General features: G+C 39.2%; 1 protein-coding gene across 1 annotated transcript; it reads left to right on the forward strand.

Moving 5' to 3' along the window:
• Positions 1-293: 293 nt before the first annotated feature.
• Positions 294-608, forward strand: LOC138083555 (peptidyl-prolyl cis-trans isomerase A-like). Its single transcript, XM_068977400.1, has one exon. The coding sequence runs from the start codon at positions 294-296 to the stop codon at positions 606-608; it is 315 nt and encodes a 104-aa protein (XP_068833501.1).
• The last annotated feature ends 21,627 nt before the right edge of the window (positions 609-22,235 follow it).

Here is a 22,235-nt window from a genome sequence, read left to right on the forward strand (position 1 = left end):
GAAAAACCCCAAATCCATTAAATTTTGCAGAATTTTACCTTAACTATGCCTGTCCTTGTTTGGCTGCAAAATTTTGAGAAGCACTTCAGTGGAAAAAATCTCATTCAGTATCAGAAGATCTTGGTTCAAATTCAAGTCTTCCCACTTATGAGCCTTACAATGTAGAACCTTTCATTTGAACTTTAAATTTTATTTATAAAAACTAAGTACCCTCCAAACTTGTTTATTCAAAAAGTATTTGTTGATGATTTATTACATGCCAGTCCTGCTTTCACAGAATAATTCTGGGATTTATGTGCCAGGGTGGTGACTTCATATGCCATAAAGGCACTGGTGGCAAGTCCATCTATGGGGAGAATCTTGGTGATGAGCGTTTCATCCTGAAGCATATGGGTCCTGGCATCTTGTCCATGGCAAACGTTGGCCCCAACACAAATGACTCCCAGTTTTTCATCTGCACTGTCAAGACTGATTGCTTGGATGGCAAGCATGTGGTCCTTGGCAAGGTGAAAGAGGGCATGAATATTGTAGAAGACATGGAGTGCTTTGGATCCTGGAATGGCAAGATCAGCAAGATCACCATTGCTGACTGTGGACAAATCTCATAAATTTGACCTGTGTTTAACTTTACCACTAGACCACTCCTTCTGTAGCTGAAGAGAGCACCCTTTCACCCCCATCTGCTCAAAATAGCCTATAATCTTTGTGCTCTCACTGCAGTTCTTTGGGTTCCTTGTTTTCCTTATGCCCCTCCAAGTTTAACTGGATTGCAAAGTTAACTTTATGATTATGAAATAAAAACCAAACAACAGCAACAAAAAATGAGAAGAGCAAGGACTGTGATTCTGACTGTTTAGTGCACACTGTTTTTTAATATGTAAAATAGTCTATGATCTAGAGAATTCAGGACATAATCAAAAAATGCAGAATGCTAAGGCATGTAAAAGGAAACAAAATGAGATATATTGAGGCAATTCTCACACAATGTCTCAGTTATCCACAGACATTTGATGCTTATCTCTGTGCCTAATTATAGCCCAACCCAGTTCCTTTTGTGAACCTTCCTCCTTAGTCCTCCCCAACAGCAGCATGGAGCGTGGATTGCAAGAGGTCAACATTGGGATTAGAGACAAAAGTTATTAGAAGGATGTATATCTCTGTACCCTGCAAATAGGAATAACATATGCTTCAAATTGCCCTAGAACACATTAAAATCAGCACATACTATTAACAGAACAAGGTAAAGAAACTTTAAAATATTTCACAGCAAAAAAAAAGACATAAAAAGACCATATAAATAATGCAATAAGCCTGAAATAAAAACGAAATTGCCAACCAAAAAATCATTTAAAAATAGAAAAGACTTTCTGAAATAACAATTGGGCAAGAGAAGAAAATAAAGCTGATTTTATAAGACAATATGCATAGCAACAGTGAAGAGAATAGTTTATGGTAAAATTCATGGGATATGGACTAATTTATTGTGATGAAATTTTATACTATAATGGATGTCATCATTAAATAAGAGATAAAAATAAACCAAACATTCAGCATAGTAATTTATAAAAAAACTAACATCAAGAAATAATAAAGATATATGCTATAAAGAGAATATAATCCCCAAAAGTAGTATAGAAAAGAATGTTACCATCAATGCAGAGGATATTTTAAGTGGTTGAATAGTCTATAATTCTGTGCTTATATTTGAAAATTACAGTAAAATGGGTATTTGCTAAGCAAGCAAAAATGACCTAAATTGTACCAAGAAGGATAAGAAAATAAAATAATGAATGAAGAAGGAATTGAGAAATATAATCAAAAGCCAATTCTAGTTCCAAATATTGTAATAAGTTATTCCTTGCAAAATTTTAATTAGCAGAAAATGCAAATGCCACCTAAACTATTGTAGTGCAAATAAAAAAGATATAACTCTGCAATTCATTATACAAAGCTGGCAGATATTGACAGCAAGATGTAAGATAGCACAAAGAGAACTAGAGTTTAGGCCAGGGGCTCCCCTGGTGGCTCAGACGGTAAAGAATCCATCTGCAATGTGGGAGACCTAGGTTGGGTTGGGAAGAGCCCCTGGAGGAAGACATGGCAACCCACTCCAATATTCTTGCCTGCAGAATTTCCTGGACAGAGAAGCCATGGAGTCACAGAGAGTTGGACATGACTGAGCGACTAAGCACGTATCTAAAAACACTGATGGAGAAATTCTAAATAATAGAAAACTTAATCCATAAACATAATTAAAAGTATAATATGACTCAGCTTTATGCAAGGAGCTTAATTGGAAAAATTTTAAATCTAACACATCATATCAGTAGGTCAAAATAGATAAATCATCTGATTATCTTGATACTGAAAAGATAACTTATAAAACAATATCCACTTCTAATCATCTTAGTACCTTAATCATGTAGAGTGAGATAATAAACTGATAATAAATATCATTTTCAACTGTAAAATTCTAAAGTCATTCTCATTATAGCGATAAGATAACATTGCATGTGAGTATTACCACTATGGTCTTCCCTGGTGACTCAGATGATAAAAAATCTGCCTGCAATGCAGGAGACTTGAGTTTGATCCTTGGGTCAGGAAGATCCCCTGGAGAAAGGAATGGCTACCCACTCCAGTATTCTTGCTTAGAGAATTCCATGGACAGAGGAGCCTCAGTTCAGTTCAGTTCAGTTCAGTTCAGTCACTCAGTTGTGTCTAACTCTTTGTAACCCATGGACTGCAGCACGCCAGGCCCCCCGTCCATTGCCAACTCCCAGAATTTACCCAACTCATGTCCATTGAGTCGGTGATGCCATCCAGCCATCTCATCCTCTGTCATCCCCTTCTCCTCCTGTCTTCAATCTTTCCCAGCATCAGGTTCTTTTCCAATGAGTCAACTCTTCACATGAGGTGGTCAAAGTACTGGAGTTTCAGCTTCAAAATTCAGTTCTACCAATGAACACCCAGGACTGATCTCCTTTAGGTTGGACTGGTTGGATCTCCTTGCAGTCCAAGGGATTTTCAAGAGTCTTCTCCAACACCACAGTTCAAAAGCATCAACTCTTTGGCGCTCAACTTTCTTTAAAGCCCAACTCTCACATCCATACATGACTACTGGAAAAAGCATAGCTTTGGCTAGATGGATCTTTGTTTGCAAAGTAATATCTCTGCTTTTTAATATGCTGTCTGGGTTGGTCATAACTTTTCTTCCAAAGAGCAAGCGTCTTTTAACTTCATGGCTGCAGTCACCATCTGCAGTGATTTTGGAGCACAAAAAAATAAAGTCTGTCACTATTTCACACATTCATTTAACTGGATGAAATTAATAAAATTCATGAAATTAACTTTTAGAAATAATCTGGGAAAATAGAAACATATATTGCTTTTTATACAGTATTGTATAAGTACAAAGATATATTGTACTTTTATCCAATCGATTTAATTTTGGTCCATCCAATAAGATTGAAAATTAATACTAACCCTAACTCAGCAATTCCACTTTAAGCTCTCCAAAGTTTCTTTTTCATGTTCAAGGAGATATGTACATGTATGTTCATTGCAATCTATTGCTATTGGTAAAAAGAGGGAACAGTCTATTCGTTAGGTCTAAAAATAGACTGATTTAGCCCTTAAATTGATCTGTATGTGCATATCCCATTACAATAAAGCTAGCTCACAAATCTAATGTTAAGTGGAATAGAAGTACACAAACATTCATGCACACACACAGAACTCAATTTCTTATTATTAAAGACAAAGCTATGAACTAATGCAGACAGATCTGTTACTGTAGCAACAGCAACCCCACCTGCTTTGTTTGAACTCAACAAAAGTAGAAAATCCTTGAAATTTCTTCCTCATTATCTTCCCTGAAAGCATTTCCTGATAGCTGATGAATCATGAATAGCACTATTTGATTGCCATAGAGTTTTACAGAGTATGGAGAAAGCAATTTGTTTTTGTCCTTTCAAGGTTATGTATTAAATAAAAATGTCAGGTATAGCTGAGGGATAATGATGGGGCTGATTTATGTCAGTCCATCAAGTAAGTGAACAAATCCCCAGTAAAAAGGAAATGATGGTATATAGATTAAGACATTATGTTAGATATTAGCAATGTATTCAGAAATATTTGTGGATACGTACACAAATGCAACTGTAGATGTGTAGATAGATAGGTGGATATTCTTGCTATGTATAAAAGATAGCTTTTTGTAACAATTGATCATCCCCCTCTCCTTAAATAAACAAACAAAAAGCACATGAACATAGTTGTGCCCATATTCCAGAATTTGAAGGATAGAAGGAGAGTTGCCTCCAAGATATTCTGGTCTATTCTTTCTCAAACACAGTTCATATAATGTTATAATACATGATTTTTGTTCATATGTGAATATTTCATTTTAATAATTAAATACTTTTTATCAGTTGACTCTTTATGGCAAATGTATATTCTTACTATCTACCATTTTATAAGTTAATTTTTGAATAAGTTATTTAAATTTAAAATGGATTGATCTGCACAATCTGCTTAATTTTTCTGTGAATCTAAGACTGTATGAAAATTAAAAACAAGTAACTATGGTTTGGTTGAAGGGAAAATATTAATAAATAAAAGAATAGGTGACCCATAGTTATGACAGACATTGTAAGGCAAAACACAAACTATAATAGATTGGGAAACTACTACACGTTCTATAACTGGGAATTTTATCTATCCATCAGATTGCCTTCATTTGTCACTGTGGTGAATATTTGTAACTGTCTTCCAAGGTAAGTCTACCTACCCATCCTTACTGATGCACAGTAGCCAGGATTATCTGCTTTCTCCCAGAAACCTTAACATTATGTTTACATTTCAGATAAGGTCAACTCAAGAGGCAGACATCACACCAGTAATTTAACAAGGAAAATGTAATATAAAGAGTAAAGAATGGTTAACACTAAAAGCAGTCAGAGAGAATTCTATGGCATAGCAGCGATTGAAGTTCTAATTGCAGCAAGCAGCACTGTTTCTAGGATTGAGGGAAAACAAACAAGGAAGGAATACAGAAACTTGTCGGAGTCCTTTCCACAAACTGAATTCGGATATCTAAGGAAAGGTATGGCTGCTGCAGGAGTGCACAACCCGTTGTGGAAAAGCGGCTTGCCAATGGGCAGCCACTACAGCTAGACTACAGGTCAGCCAGCTGCTGAATGGAAGAAATAACTGCTGAAGAGTGAAGACTGCAACCAAACCGTGAGGCTACAGAGGTGAGCATGTCTCCCACCATTATCTGCACACACACGTGCGCACAAACCAACATGGTGGCTATCACAGCAGACTGGAAGAAGGAAAACCTCTTCCTGCTCTGGTCTTGCAGAACTGCTCCAGCACACTTTATTTTCAAAACTACACTGTGCCAGCTGGGAAGAAGAAGCATCTACAGGGCTCAGCTCCAGTATCCAAAGCACAGGGAAGAAGAGTATATTTCAGATTAAGATGCAATAAATCCGCAACTGGTACAGTCATTTAAAAATGTGATTCATGAAGACGCACTTCCAAATAAATGAGAACACACTGTGAGGAAACTCCTTATGTGCAGCGAAAATCTAGCCTAAGGTTTTAAGTCTGAATGGGTTCTTCAAAATGAGAAAAATATGAGAATTTGTATGTAAAATCTTCTATTTAAAATATCCATTTCTTGACCTAGAGCGTATCATACAGAGTGGAGTAAATCAGACAGAAAAGGAAAAATACAGTTTGATATCCCTGATGTGTGGAATCTAAGAACACGTGATACAAATGAACTTACTTATAAAACAGAAACAGGCTCACAGACTTAGAGAAGAATTTATTGTTGCTAGGGGAAAGGGATAGTGAGCGAGTTTGGGATGGATATGTACACACTGCTCTATTTAAAATGGATAACCAACAAGGACCTACTGTGTAGCACATGCAACTCTGCTCAATGTTATGTGGGAGCCTGGAAGGGAAGGGAGTTTGGAGGGAAAATAGATACATGTATATTTATGGCTGAGTCCCTTCCCTGTTCACCTGAAATTATTACAGGTGTTAATCAGCTATACCACAATACAAAATAAAAAGTTTCAAAAAATACCCACTCCTTGTCAACATTTTCTTAAGGAAAGCAGAAAATCTAGGAGCATTTTTAAAATTATTTAATTCCATAAAACTTAGAAACATTTTTATGGCAGATATACTATATGCAAAATTAAAAATAAACGATAAACTTGGGAAAATACAAACTATGTACGTTACATAAGAAAGGCAAAGAATAATTTTTATTAATTTACAAAGAGGTCCTTCAAGTTGATTAAGAAAGAATAAAACAATAAAAATGAACAAAAGTATATGAAGAAACAATCACAGAAAATGAAATCCAAAAGGCCAATATGAAAATACAATCAAGAAGAATAATTAACAAAACACAAAATAAACACAAAGTTTTAAAAGGCAAAATTGTTCCTTCCAATCGAAAAATTTTAACATTTTATGAAACAGGGAAATAACAAGTCTACTCAGGCATTGTTGAAAGGTTTAACTTGCAACAATTTTTAAATAGCTTTCTGGCAGTATATATTAAAACTTATAATGCAGACATACTTTAACTAAACAATCCTACCTCCAGGAATTCATTTTAAAAATAAAATATAGCATATGAATGTTTATAAAAACATCATTTTATTAGCAAAAAACCTGGGAAATTTGGAACTTCTCTCAATGTGAGAATGTTTGAGAAAATGATACACATTCCTAGTATGGAATACAATTTACTTATTTTAAAAACTGAGTTATATCTTTGAGTGTTGACTTGAAAATGTATTCATGAAATAGAGTGAAGTGAAAAAAATCCAGAATAACACATATTGTGATCTTGCTTTTAACATAAAATTATATATGTATGTAACTGGTATAATCTTGCATAAATAAATAAAATATATAGAATGACAATTTTACTTTTAACAGTGGGTACATTGACAAGGGCAGAATTGGAGCTTGAGAAAAAACACTATTAATTTTTTAAAAGCTTTTAATTTTGTATTGGAATATAGCCGATGAACAAATAATATAGTGATAGTTTCAGGTGAACAGCAAAGGAAGTCAGTCATTCATATACAAGTATCCCTTCCCATCCAGGCTGCCACATAACATTGAGCAGAGTTCCATGTGCTATGTAGGCGGTCCTTGTTGGTTATCCATTATAACTATAGCAGTGTGTCATGTCCATTCTAAACTCCCTAACTATCCCTTCCCCCATCCTTCCCCCCAGCAACTATAAGCTTGTTCCCTAAGTTTGTGAGTCTGCTTCTGTTTTATAGAAAGTTCACTTGTAACATTTCTTTTTAGATTCCACATACAAGGGATGTCATATGATACCTCTCTTTCTCAAAACACTATTAATCTTACTCTAAATACTTTCATAATGTTTAAATTATTGCACCAGGTATATATTATTTGTATCTATTTTTATTCTTTTATTCCAATATGGTTTGTCACCAGATACTGTCTATAGTTCCCTCTACTATACAGCAAGATCTTGTTTTTATTCACTCTATATACAGTTTGCATCTTTTATTTGTATTTAAGTGACTAATATTTAGATATGAAAAGTGAAAAAAGTGAAAGTGAAAGTTGCTCAGTCTTGTCTGACTCTTTGCAACCCCATGGACTATAGCCCACCAGGCTCCTGTGTCCATTGAATTCTCCAGGCAAGAATACTACAGTGGGTAGCCATTTCCTTCTCCAGGGGATCTTCCATATCCAGGGATTGAACCCAGGTCTTCTGCACTACAGGCAGATTCTTTACCATCTGAGCCATCAGGTAGCTCAATATTAAGATACGTGCTTGCTTGAAAGCTGGTTTAAATGGTATGAACCTAACAGAACCAGAAGACATTAAGAAGAGGTTGCAAGAATACACAGAAGAACTGTACAAAAAAGATCTTCATGACCAAAATAATCACAATGGTGTGATTGCTTACCTAGAGCCAGACAGCCTGGAATTTGAAGTCAAGTGGGCCTTAGAAAGCATCACTACGAACAAAGCTAGTGGAGGTGATGGAATTCCAGTTGAGCTGTTTCAAATCCTGAAAGATGATGTTGTGAAAGTCCTGCACTCAATATGCCAGCACATTTGGAAAACTCAGCAGTGGCCACAGGACGGGAAAAAGTTAGTTTTCATTCCAATCCCAAAGAAAGACAATGCCAAAGAATGCTCAAACTACTGCACAATTGCACTCATCTCACACGCTAATAAAGTAATGCTCAAAATTCTCCAAGCCAGGCTTCAGCAATACATGAACCGTGACCTTCCAGATGTTCAAGCTGGTTTTAGAAAAGGCAGAGGAACCAGAGATCAAATTGCCAACATCCACTGTATCATCAAAAAAGCAAGAGTTCCAGAAAAAACATCTATTTCTGCTTTATTGACCATGCCAAAGCCTTTGACTCCGTGGATCACAATAAACTGGAAAATTCTGAAAGATATGGGGATACCAGACCACCTGACCTGCCTCTTGAGAAACCTGTATGCAGGTCAGGAAGCAACAGTTAGAACTGGATATGGAACAACAGACTGGTTCCAAATAGGAAAAGGAGTACATCAAGGCTGTATATTGTCACCCTGCTTATTTCACTTCTATGCCGAGTGCATCATGACAAACGCTAGACTGGAAAAAGCACAAGCTGGAATCAAGATTGCGGGGAGAAATGTCAATAACCTCAGCTATGCAGATGACACCACCGTTATGGCAGAAAGTAAAGAGGAACTAAAAAGCCTCTTGATGAAAGTGAAAGAGGAGAGTGAAAAAGTTGGCTTAAAGCTCAACATTCAGAAAACGAAGATCATGGCATCTGGTCCCATCACTTCATGGAAAATAGATGGGGAAACAGTGGAAACAGTGGCTGACTTTATTTTGGGGGGGCTCCATAATCACTGCAGATGGACTACAGCCATGAAATTAAAAGACGCTTACTCCTTGGAAGAAAAGTTATGACCAACCTAGACAGCATACTGAAAAGCAGAGACATTACTTTGCCAACAAAGGTCCGTCTAGTCAAGGCTATGGTTTTCCCAGTGGTCATGTATGGATGTGAGAGTTGGCCTGTGAAGAAAGCTGAGTGTCGAAGAATTGATGCTTTTGAACTGTGGTGTTGGAGAAGACTCTTGAGAGTCCCTTGGACTGCAAGGAGATCCAATCAGTCCACCCTAAAGGAGATCGGTTCTGGATGTTCATTGGTAGGACTGATTTTGAAGCTGAAACTCCAATACTTTGGCCACCTCATGTGAACTGTTAACTCACTGGAAAAGACCCTGATGCTGGGAGGGACTGGAGGCAGGAGGAGAAGGGAACAACAGAGGATGAGATGGCTGGATGGCATCACCGACTCGATGGACATGAGTTTGGGTAAACTCTGGGAGTTGGTGATGGACAAGGAGGCCTGGCGTGCTGATATCCATGGGGTCACAAAGAGTCGCTCACGACTGAGTGACTGAACTGAACTGAATCTTCTTTTTTATTTATGGCTAAGCAAAATTGAGCAAATTTGGTTTGAAAAATAGTTCAAAATATTACACTGGTGGTGTGTAACGTCTCCTCTTTTCCAGTATTATATAAGTTGTGTGGGAGACGTGTTGTCAGATGGAAGAAGAGAGTTTAGCTGCCTTGGGGAAGAGAAGTGGGCTGTGGAAAGGTTTAAAGGATGGATACAAATGAGCAAAGCTGAAGGACAGTTTTCTAAGCAGAAGTGGAGTAGGCAGTGAGTTCTATTTTCATGTTCTTCATTCACGAGAAATAGTATCATCAGGAAAAAAAAAATGCAAACCACCTTCACCCTTCAGAGTATGGCAGAAGGATCAGAGAACACCATCTGCTGCATGCACTGTTACAGGAAATGAATTTATTATGGTGGAAGCAATTTCAGGTTTCTACTTCAAACTTAAAAATCAGAGGAAATTCTAGAAATAAATGATCAAGGTACCTAAACACTGTATAAGTAAAGCCTAACAAAGCTATAAACAGCTGTGACAGAGTCAGCCTAAAGAGAAGAGGACCCTTCTGGACATCCCATGAGCAATCAAAATGTAATTGATTGTTTGCAACAATGTCTGAGGTCGGAACATGCCTTTGGAAATAAAAGTGTGTGGGTGGGGGGAGGTGCACTGAAGGCTACACATTGATTATCATTTTGTCGTCAATAAACTAGATTTCGTTGAAGATACATGATAACTTTAGAATACACGTTATTATACCTCCATTCTATAAATAAGCTTAGAGAAGACACTGACTTGCTCTTTTTAGTGTTAGAAGGAGAAAAGCCAAAAAACAGACCCAGTTCAGATACCAACCTATATACTGCAGTGTCTTCCAAGTTGGCTTAATTCACAGAAGGAAGTTACTGAACTGTCTGTTTCAGACTCAACATACCAACTGCATGCCAGCTACATTTCTAGAAGAGACATTTGCTATGGAGAATCTGAAAAAAATAGGTGATATGGAGGTTCCTTTAGGCAGGTGAGTATGTTTGGGGGGTTTGAACTCATCCAGGTGACTGGCTTCCAGAAGTGTAGCATACAAATGCCTATAGGATCCAGCCTGCCAACGTAAATGAAAAGTGAGCCCAGGAGCGACTGTGCAGTTAATCTGGCCCAAGGTAAGGTAAACGGGGCTTTCAAAGAGACACCTACTTATATAAGGGGTGATAATCCCCATTACTTCTCCACTTAACAGCTCAATCTGGTCTATTCTTAAACTTGGTAGGAGTGAATGGTGCTTCACAGTAGATTACTTCAAATGCAATGCCATGTTCCCACCATTAAGGCATATGATTGAAATTATTGGTGTGAAGTCACTCAGTCATGTCCGACTCTTTGCGACCCCATGGACTGTAGCCTACCAGGCTCCTCCCTCCCTCCATGGGATTCTCCAGGCAAGAGTACTGGAGTGGGTTGCCATTTCCTTCTCCAGGGGATCTTCCCGACCCAGGGATTGAAACTGGGTCTCCCGCATTCCAGGCAGATGCTTTAACCTCTGAAATTGAAATTATTGACTCTATCTAATTAGGAACTGGTAAATATTCACCATTATAGGTTTGGCTATGTTCCATTCAGTGCCTTTTTAAGCCGTCTCTCAACTGTGGTTTGCCATCATTTCTGAAGGGATATTTCGTATATGGGTACATACATACATACACACACACACCCATCTAGCCATCACATACCTCAACAACTTTTAATCACACATAATCATAAGGCAACATCTTAACTGCATTAAGTTTCTCCTGGGGCATAGATATGATATTACATTGCTGGCATTCTCTTCCAAGATGACTCATTTAATATACTCTTTGGTAAATACAAATACCATAGTGTAGTCTAGTATTAGTTGCTCAGTCGTGTCCGACTCTTTGCAACCCCATGCACTGTAGCCCACCAGGCACCTCTGTCCATGGATTTCTCCAGGCAAGAAAACTGGAGTGGATTGCCATTCCCTTCTCCAACAAATACCTATAAAAGAGCTCAAAAAGATGGGGATGAGCTGTTGCCCCAAACATGGTTCAAAGCCTCAATTAAATTCCTGAAAATTATTTGGTAAATCAAAGGCCAGTCCATTCCTGACACTGTCAATAAACAGCTATGGACTCTCAGTGTCTACAACTATAAAACAAGCCCAACATCTTTCAGGCTTTAGAGGGTTCTAGAAGCAACATGCAAATTTTTACTTAAACCCATTTATGTCATTATTTGTAAATCTTCCCACTCTGAACAGCGTTGCCTCCAAAGAAAGTCTGTAGAATCTTTCCAAATTACAAAACAATAGGTACTCTCGTTAAGGCTCTCCAGAGACCCCTTCATTCTAAAGATGTTAGTAAACTCCTTTCATGTGTCCCAGAGTTTCTGGACCACCTAAGATGGCCATAAGCTCTCCATGGGATTCTTACATAAGAAGCTGCCCTTCTCCTTGGTCCCAGGCTCTATGCCACTAGGTGGTAATTGCTGGCTACATTCTGGGCTCTCTTAGGAACAGAGATCCCTTAGCCTGTGACCATCTAGAGCTAGCTTCCCGTCATGCCCAGGGCCATGAAAGTAGTCCCTGCAAGCATGGCTTAGCCACTGAAGCCTCCTTGCTAAGGGCTGGGCCCTCTGCCGTATCTCTCCTAACCAGAGGGAGTGGCCTCACCCCTCCACGGTCCTTGCTAGATACTATAGTCTTAACGGAGTTCACCCCTCTCTCAGATCCCTTGGCAACAACCTCAGCAGCCCCTTGAGATCAGCTGAATGATCTCACATACTTCAGAACAGCAGTGCCTTTGCCACACGCAACAGAGAAGTTTCCTCCTTTAACCAGGGCCTTCCTGATGGGACCATGTCTCTGAAAACTTTGCTGAATCTCAAGCAGGTATCTGAACATTGGATGCCTTGACCAAGTATTGGCCCATCTGCACATTTTTATAGAATTTAAGACCATTGCCAATGGCCAGTCTATTCCCTCAAGGATTCCAGTTTCATAATTATGTGGTCGTTTGACATTATCTCTTAACGCACTGACATTTTATTTTTTGTATCGTCTTTTTCCTCTGTTGTGTTCTGTTCTGGATATTCTTTCAAGTTTACTGATCTATCCCTCTGCTCCATTTAATCTTCTCTTGAACCCACCCAGTATGTATTTCATCTCAACCATTTTATTTTTCATCTTCCAAAAGATATTTATACATATTAATCCAAAGGTTATCATATATATAATTACAAGCCCTTTTAATAAAACACTGTGAAACCCAAACAAAATATGTTGAACTCCATGCTCTGGGAATAAAACAGGGTTTAAAATCAGACAAAGAAGGGATTCAAATTCAGGATTCAATGCCCAAAAGCTCTGTGGATCTTGATCAAGTATTTCAATTATTAAAATGTATTTGAACTTAGATTTCAACTGAAATGTTGTGGAACAGTGTCTGGTACTGTGTTTCCCAGAGTGAGAATGTTTAGAGTGATGCATGTCAATTTAATCCACAGAACATAAGCAAAGAATCAAAGCTGCAGCTCTGTTCGGCTGCTGAGCATAGCTTCCAGTCACACATACACAGCCAGAGCCTGTCCGACAGGCCCACTTGGGCAGGAAGTCAAACCTGGAGCCCTGCCCAAATGTTGAGCATAGCCACTGGCCCAGCACAAACAGAGAATCTGAACAGTGACCCTGAAAACCACATAACCCGGCCCACAGTACCCCTGGATGATGGAAAACAGTCTACCTTGCCCGAGAGTCTGGCCTGTGACAGCACCTAGCAGCGGGACACAGCCAGCAGCCTACCTGCTCACAGTGGCCCTTCCAACAATGAAGCCATTTTAAAATCTGATTTTAAAATGGACAAAGGTCTTGAACAAAGCATTTTCCAAAGAGAATATGCAAATGGCCAAAATGTACACAACTACAATAATTATCAGAGAAACAGAAATGAAAGCTCCAGTGAGACATCACCTCCTAGCTGTTAAGCCATCTATTATCCAAAAAAAAGAGATAAATGCTGGCAAGGATGTGGAGAAAAGGGAACTCTTGTACACTGTTGGGGGGAATGTACATTGACACAGCCACTATGAAAAACAATTTGGAGGTTCCTCAAAATATTAAAAATAGAATTTACTATGTGATCCCATAATGCTACTTTTGAATATATATCTGAAGGAAATGAAATCACTATCTCAGAAAGATATCTGTACGCTCATTTTCCTTGCAGTATTATTTACAATACCCAAGACATGGAAACAACCTTATTGCCCTTGGATGGATGAATGGATAAAGAAAATATGGTGTGTGTATGTATATATATACATATACATATATGGAATATTATTCAGCCACTGAAAGAAAATTCTGCCCTTGTGACAGTACAGGTGAAACTTGAAACCATTAAGCTGAGTAAAACAAGTCAGAGAAAGACAAATACTGTGTGATCTCATTTATATGTGAAATCTAAAATTTTAAAAAAAAAACAAAAACTCATGAATACGGCAAACCACAAAGATGGCATCCATCAGCCTCTGTCTTTTTGGAGAGTATTTCAGGAGATCCCTGGATGTGTGTTAAATCAGATGCCTGCCTCTCAGGCCAATACTCTTAAGATGAGCCTCTTCTATAGAGACTGGGCCTTTTCCAGACAGCTGCCTCTGTGCTGGGCCTGAGTATGGCTGAGTCCATGCACAGCCTTTAAGGATTATTTCTCAGTTTGCTATAGTCGAGTTGGCTTCAAAGCTAGATGCTTTGGGAGCTCATTTCTGAAGCGCAAGTCTTAAAAGCTAGATATGGGGGTGAAAACCCTTCACTCCTTACAGAGAAGCCCAGAATTCGGGGTTCTCTCCGATCATGGGTTACTGCACCAAGTGTCAGGCTTCTGGTGAGATTTGTGTTTCAGTATCTCCTGCCTTCTTGGGTGTGAGTTTTTCTTGTTTACTCAAAATGTAGGAGTTGCTTAGCTAGTTTATCTTCCTCCTGCCCCAACAAAGGACATTTTTCCATATGTACCTGATGCTTTTGAACTGTGGTGTTGGAGAAGACTCTTGAGAGTTCCATGGGCTGCAAGGAGATCCAACCAGCCCATTCTAAAGATCAGCCCTGGGTGTTCTTTGGAAGGAATGATGCTAAAGCTGAAACTCCAGTACTTTGGCCACCTCATGTGAAGAGTTGGGAGGGATTGGGGGCAGGAAGAAAAGGGGATGACAGAGGATGAGATGGCTGGATGGCATCACCAACTCGATGGACATGGGTTTGGGTGAACTCCGGGAGTTGGTGAATGACAGGGGGGCCTGGCATGCTGCAATTCGTGGGGTTGCAAAGAGTCGGATATGACTGAGCAACTGAACTGAACTGAACTGAACCTGTATGAGGAGGTGGGTTTAGTCGCCTCCTTTATGGCCATCTTGAATTGAAGCTGTTCATTCTTAGTGTGGTATATAATTGCCTAACTTTGGTCAAATTTCTGTTGGTCTCAGGAAAGCTTTTGTGGAATGTACAGTGAGCAGATGCTTTCTATCCATACTTTGTTTTGGGGCACTAAGCTCTAATTCTTGGTTTATATGTTTGGTTAAAATATGGTCTTTAAGGACTGACTGAATCAAATAATTTCTAAGGGAAATTTTATTTTTTTTCCAATATGACCTGCAAAATTCAGGCTATGGTTTCAGGAGGCTGCTGGTCTATGCTCTACAACCTGAGCACTGAAACTGGGACTGTTTTTGAGGATAATTTCCATTTGGATAACTTCCTCTGAAAGATTAGGGTTTTTATGCACTTAAGTCACTGTGCTAGGAAATGAAAGAAAAATGGGCTGCTTTTTTTCTTCTCTTTTACATTTCTTATTTGTTTGTGTGTTTGCTTATTTATTTCTTTCTGTGTTTGCTTATTTGAGACTTTTTTTTTTAAGAAAGATCAGTTTCCTCCAGAAAATTAAACTGAATATGAACTTCCTATTTTATAGGAAACTAAAACTTTTTGTGTACCTTCATAAAACCTCCCCCAGGCAGCATGCCAGGGAAGCAATTGTTAAATCACTTCATAACAGTGTCAGTGGAATACATGTAATCTGCTCGGTCTTGAGAGAAACACATGAAGTCAAAATTAATTTTGCCCATCTTCAAGGAGCTTATAATCTATTTATCCATTCCATAAACACAGTCAAAACTATTTTTGATAAATTACCATGTGCTAAGTTATAACTGGTTGGTGAGGTAGACCATCCAAATGAAACTTTTATTCCATCAGAATCAAAAAATACAGTAATGCAATGCTAATATTAGCCTTTTTATCAAAATGTTATTTAAAGCAGCATGTTTGTGTCAAATGAGTGATAAGATCTTAAGGCCTATGGGAGTTCAGATGCAAGAAATGTCAGAAGAAATGAAGTGAACCAAGGAAGAATTCATTGCACAGACAGTATTTCAGCTGGCAAGTGAGGAGTTTAAATTGCCATCATAATTTTCTTGGCATCTGGCCCCTCCCAATCCAAATCTTTACATAAACTCCTTTCATCCTGGAAAATCACTGCATTCTGTGCCTCTCTGTTTTTTCCTCATCCCCAGTCATAAGTTCAGACCTCCAAGAAAATTATTCCTAGAATAGTAGTAGTTGACCCTGAAGAGACCTTTGGAACATGCAAGAGACAAAAGACCCACTCTTCACACTGAAGCAGGAACAGGGACTCAGAGGCCAGTCCCCTCATTCCCTTCCATCAATAGTAGCAGTGTTAGCCGCTCAGCTGTGTCTGACTCTTTGCAACCCCATGGACTGTAGCCCACCAGTCTCTTCTGTCCATGGAATTCTCCAAGCAAGAACACTGGAGTGGGTTGCCATTCCCTTCTCCAGGGGATCTTCCTGACCCAGGGATCAAACCCAGGTCTCCTGCATTACAGGCAGATTCTTTACCATCTGAGCCACCAGGGAAGCTCTTCCCTGCTGCAGCAAAAATCATGATAACTCAAGCAGAACGTACCATCTGCTTTAAACTACTGCTCCAGTTTAACTCACTCACCAAGTTCACCAGATAGAGTAAATGGTTAACTTCCAGTGCTCAGACTGCTAATTAGTGATGCATCCTAAGTGAGATCTTCCAGTCTGGTACTTCTGTTATTATTCACAGTTCATCATCAAAATAAGCCTTACATCTAATTTGCCTCAGAACCAATTAAATAATTTACAACAAATATTAAGAATTTTAAGGGGGCCAAAAACCATTAAACAAATCAAGAAGCTCTTCTGAGGTGACTCGGTGACTGCATAGATTGCATGTCCACAAAGCCAGCCTCCTTATCCTTGTGTTGATCCTAAAGAGGGAAAAAGAAAATGGGTAACTAGGAAAATGATTAATTCCAAGTGAAAGTCACTCTTGGCTTCAATCACTTTTTTCTGTTTTCCATCTAGGAAATGGATGAGTCATTCAGGCAGCATGTCTCTGGGGAGGAGGTCTGTAGTAGATGTTCTTGAGACTTGAATTTTTTCCCTCTAGCTGAAAACAAAAGAAAAAAAAAAATCCATGAACAATGATAACTGCCCATCAGTGACCTATTTCTGGCCTCCTTTGGTTTTATTCAGCTTTTCTGTTATAAACACTCTCCTTGACTACTTTATGTGAACTGAAGTTCTGAAGTCAGAAGGCAGGGTGAAATATTACAACAATCAGGGGAGGATAGCCTGATTTTTAGGCGAAACAGATGGGCAATCAAGGGATTTGAGAGTTCTTTCTCTCCTGATGCATTTTTTGAAGTGCAGTGAGTAAAGCAAACCTTGGAGAATTAGTCGGATGCAGGTAAACAAAGCTCTTCCCTTTTACTAGCTTTTTCTACCCTTCCAGCAGAAAACCGCCAACACCTTTAAGCAGCAGAAGGGCTGTCTGAAGGGCTGCCAAAGAAATGCAGCAGGAAGGGAAGCACTTTATAGTTGGCTCATTTGATCATGTCGGGTGTCAGAGTGGGATCTATGATGCTGTCCTTCGGAAAAGATAGGAATCAACATGAAAAACAGCTTAATTTTTTTCTATCCAGGCCCCCACCAAAGAACCACTTAGATTTTATTTTTAAAATAGTTCTGAGAAAAGAAAAGAAATAAATATGCTGGGTTGGCCCACATAACCATCAAAGGGCCAGATTCATAAACTCAGGGATTAGCATTTCCCAAGAGTTAACACATGGTCCTCTGAGGTGATTTAAATTATTTCTGACCCCATTTACCTTAAAAATAGAAGAATTAAGCTTCCCTTAAAGGTAGCTAACTCTCACCCTGAAAGGAATATAGTAGAGACTCTAATGCAAAAAAGAGAATAATCAAAAATATTCCTGCTAGGTTTTGGGATATAGCATTTTTTAAGGGGCAGAATTTCCTAATTATATTTGCAGACATGAATGTGTACATGAAACACAGAGTATACATTGACTCATGAGAGAAGCTACAGCATCTCAGAGATTTCTGAGACAAGGGTGTTATCAATTTGGGATTGTAAAAGGTAGTTAATCCATTTATGAATAAAAGACTCTATAAAAATTCTCCTCATGTGCTCAGGAATAAACCACTGCATGTACATGTAGTAATATTTAAAAGTAAGAGATCCCTTCCTGAATTTCACTTTTGGAAATGAGAAGATAACAAGCATGCCCAAATGTGCATATTTTTGGATAAGGATGAAATGGCTTTCATCATATTTTAAAAGAGGAATCAGGGCCTTTCATCAGTTCAGTTCAGTTCAATCACTTAGCCATGTCCAACTCTTTGCGACCCCATGGACTGCAGCACACCAGGCTTCCCTGTCCATCACCAACTCCCGGAGCTTACTCAAACTTATGTCCATTGAGTTGGTGATGCCATCCAACCATCTCATCCTCTGTCATCCCCTTCTCCTCCTACCTTCAATCTTTTCCAGCATCAGAGTCTTCTCCAGTGAGTCAGATCGTTGCATCACGTGGCCAAAGTATTGGAGTTTCAGCTTCAGCATCAGTCCTTCCAAGGGACTCTCAAGAGTCTTCTCCAACACCATAGTTCAAAAGCATTAATTCTTCGGCACTCAGCCTTGTTTATAGTCCAACTCTCCATCCATACATGACTACTGGAAAAACCATAGCTTTGACTACACAGACCTTTGTCAGCAAAGTAATGTCTCTGCTTTTTAATATGCTGTCTAGGTTGGTCATAGCTTTTCTTCCAAGGAGCAAACATCTTTTAATTTCATGGCTGCAGTCACCATCTGCAGTGATTTTGGAATCCAAGAGAATAAAGTCTCTCACTGTTTCCATTGTTTCCCCATCTATTTGCCATGAAGTGATGGGACTAGATGCTATGATGTTAGTTTTTTGAATGTTGAGTTTTAAGCCAGCTTTTTTACTCTCTTCTTTCACTTTCATCAAGAGGCTCTTTACTTCCTCTTCACTTTCTGCCATAAGGGTGATGTTATCTGCATATGTGTGGTTATTGATATTTCTCCTGGAAATCTTGAATCCAACTTGTGATTCATCCAGCCTGACACTTCACATGACATACTCCTCATATAAGTCAAATAAGTAGGGTGACAATATACAGCCTTGACATACTCCTTTGCCAATTTGGAGCCAGTCAGTTATTCCATATCTGGTTCTAACTGTTGCTTCTTGATCTCAGGAGGCAGGTCAGCTGGTCTGGTATTCCCATTTCCTTAAGAATTTTTTGCAGTTTTTTGTGATTCACACATCCAAAGGCTTTGGTATAGTCAAGAAAGCAGAAGTAGATGTTTTTCTGAGATTCTGAGATTCTCTTGCTTTTTCTATGATCCAACAGATGTTGGCAATTTGATCTCTGGTTCCTCTGCTTTACCCAGGTTGAACATCTGGAAGTCCTTTGTCATGTACCTAACTTGAAGTTACCTGTACCTAACATGTACCTAACTTGGAGAATTTTGAGCATTACTTTGCTAGCGTGTGAGATGAGTGCAATTGTGCAGTAGCTTCAACATTCTTTGGCATTTCCATTTTGGGGACTGGAATGAAAACTGACCTTTTCCTGTCCTGTGGCCACTGTTGAGTTTTCCCAATTTGCAGGCATATTGAGGGCACCAGCATTATCTTTTAAGATTTCATCAACAGAAAATTGGATTAAAGATGTACTAAGCATGTGAAGAAAGCTGAGCGCCGAAGAACTGATGCTTTTGAAATGTGGTATTGGAGAAGACTCTTGAGAATCCCTTGGACTGCAAGGAGATCTCATCAGTGCATGCTAAAGGAGATCAGTCCTGGGTGTTCACTGGAAGGACTGATGCTAAAGCTGAAACTCCAATACTTTGGCCACCTCTTGTGAAGAGCTGACTCATTTGAAAAGACCCTGATGCTGGGAGGGATTGGGCACAGGAGGAGAAGGGGACAACAGAGGATGAGATGGCTGGATGGCATCACTGACTAGATGGACATGAGTTTGAGTAAACTCATGGTGGTGGTGGACAGGGAGGCCTGGCGTACTGCAATTCATGGGGTCACAAAGAGTCAGACACGACTGAGTGACTGAACTGAACTGAACTGAACTGAAGCATGACCCCACCCATCAGAACAAGACCCAGATTCCCCTATAGCCAATCCCTCCCATCAGAAAGCTTCCACAAGCCTCTTATCCTTATCCATCTGAGGGCAGACAAAATGAAAACCACAGTCACAGAAAATTAAACCAATCACATGGACCACAGCCTTGTCTAATTCAGTGAAATTATGAGCCATACCATGTAGGACCACCCAAGACGGACAGGTCATGGTGGAGAGTTCTGACAAAACGTGGTCCACTGGAGAAGGGGATGGCAAACCACTTCAGTGTTCTTGCCTTGAGAACCCCATGAACAGTATAAAAAGGACCTTTCATAGGGTTGCTCCTTTTAACATCCAAAGAATAAACATTGCTTCAATCCAACCAACACTTTTAGATTTCCTCTGGCTCAGGAACTCTGAAATAGACTTCTCTGATTTTTTGCTTAATGAACAGATATTCATGGGTGACACATAGAAAATGTCAAAAATGTACAGTTATCTTGAAAACCTAAAACTGTAAGACGGATGGTTTACTCATTCTGTTGAAACAAAGTAGGAAAACACATTGTTCTTTATACACCACCCCATTCTCCCAACTGCTGCCAGCCAGAAACTGAACAACTCCCTTCTCCTGACCAAGCACCAATATTTGAAGAAGACAGCTTTCCACATCCACACAGAGGCTGATATCCTCAGTGAAAGTAGAGGAAGAACGAGAAAAAGAATTTGAGGGTTGAAAGAGAGTGGCCCTTTACCCTACATTCCCACAAACAGTTACCAGAGGCAGCAAGGGAGAGAGAAAACACTCATAATACTGTAAGCTGAAGCCAGAGTGTAAAGCTTTTTGTTCTTCTCTGGATTCATTTGTGTTATTGTTGATGTTGCTTACATGTCCTCTAGTAGTTTAGAGTATCATGAGCAGCCACTGGGGAGTAAGATCAGATCTCAACTTATTATAGCGAGAACAAACCAGCTACATTTCTGATAGAAACTAGAAGCTGGGCTGAAAGCTGCATACCTCAAATGTTCCTTGAGCTGTAAATCTGACAAGAGGATTTAATCACTATTCAAAGGAGCAATGAGGAGAAAAAAAGAAAATTCACACATCATGTCTCTTGACTGAGTATCAATACAGCACCTACCCCATTCAAGAATGAGTGTTCTTCATTCTATGAGTCTTTGAAAATATTATTATATAACATTGCTGCTGCTGCTGCTAAATCGCCTTAGTCGTGTCCGACTCTGTGCGACCCCATAGACGGCAGCCCACCAGGCTCCCCTGTCCCTGGGATTCTCCAGGCAAGAACACTGGAGTGGGTTGCCATTTCCTTCTCCAATGCATGAAAGTGAAAAGTGAAAGTGAAGTCTCTCAGTCGCGACCCCATGGACTGCAGCCCACCAGACTCCTCCGTCCGTGGGATTTTCCAGGCAAGAGCACTGGAGTGGGGTGCCATTGCCTTCTCCATAATATAACATTAGGAAGGTCCGATAAACAATGGACATGAATGGAATATAAAACATTTGTAATAATTACAATCTCCACTGCTTACTGCCAGTTACCTGTAAAAACCTAGTAATATTTTTCATTTGGTTATGTCTCAAATGTGTCTCTTTCCCTAGATTATCAGAGAAGTAAGAAACTGCTTGTCTCCCTGACTCCTTTGCCCAGTCAGTTACATTAATTTAGAGATAAATGTCTCTGCATATGGTACTTCTAATGTGTCTCATCATGGAGCATTTCAGTTTCTAATTTTATCCAAGCTTAATTAAGAAAAAAAGACTGAAATATAAATACTTAAAAATGTAAATTCATCTCTTTGATCTTTGCAAGCAGTATAGTAAAAGATAATTCTAGTTCTTTGGAGGTCATATATATCAGCTCTTTCCTTGCTTCTTCTGATTCTGCCCTATTTAAAATCTTTCTGCTGAATCTGTTGAAAAATCCCGTCCAGAGTCTATCCTACCAATCCCCACAGGTGTAAGATTTAAAATAGTCACTCCAGAAATACGTGTTCAGAATCTGTTTCCTGAGCCATCACCACCACTGCCACTGCAATCCCCTCCCACCTCCACCATTACCATAATCACCTCTACTTACCCTCCATTTTCCTTTCCAACACCATTTCTCCCTGTCTTCCTCATCAGCAGCACCACAATTTATCCTCTGCTCAGTCCTCCCTATTTGGTCCTTCATCACCTCTCATCTCCA

This window comes from Capricornis sumatraensis, chromosome 8 (genome assembly GCF_032405125.1).
Source record: "Capricornis sumatraensis isolate serow.1 chromosome 8, serow.2, whole genome shotgun sequence".
Lineage (NCBI taxonomy): Eukaryota > Metazoa > Chordata > Mammalia > Artiodactyla > Bovidae > Capricornis > Capricornis sumatraensis.

Bases quoted from the DNA above. Each gene is read 5' to 3' on its own strand.
- LOC138083555 (XM_068977400.1), top strand. From the start codon at position 294: ATGTGCCAGGGTGGTGACTTCATATGCCATAAAGGCACTGGTGGCAAG.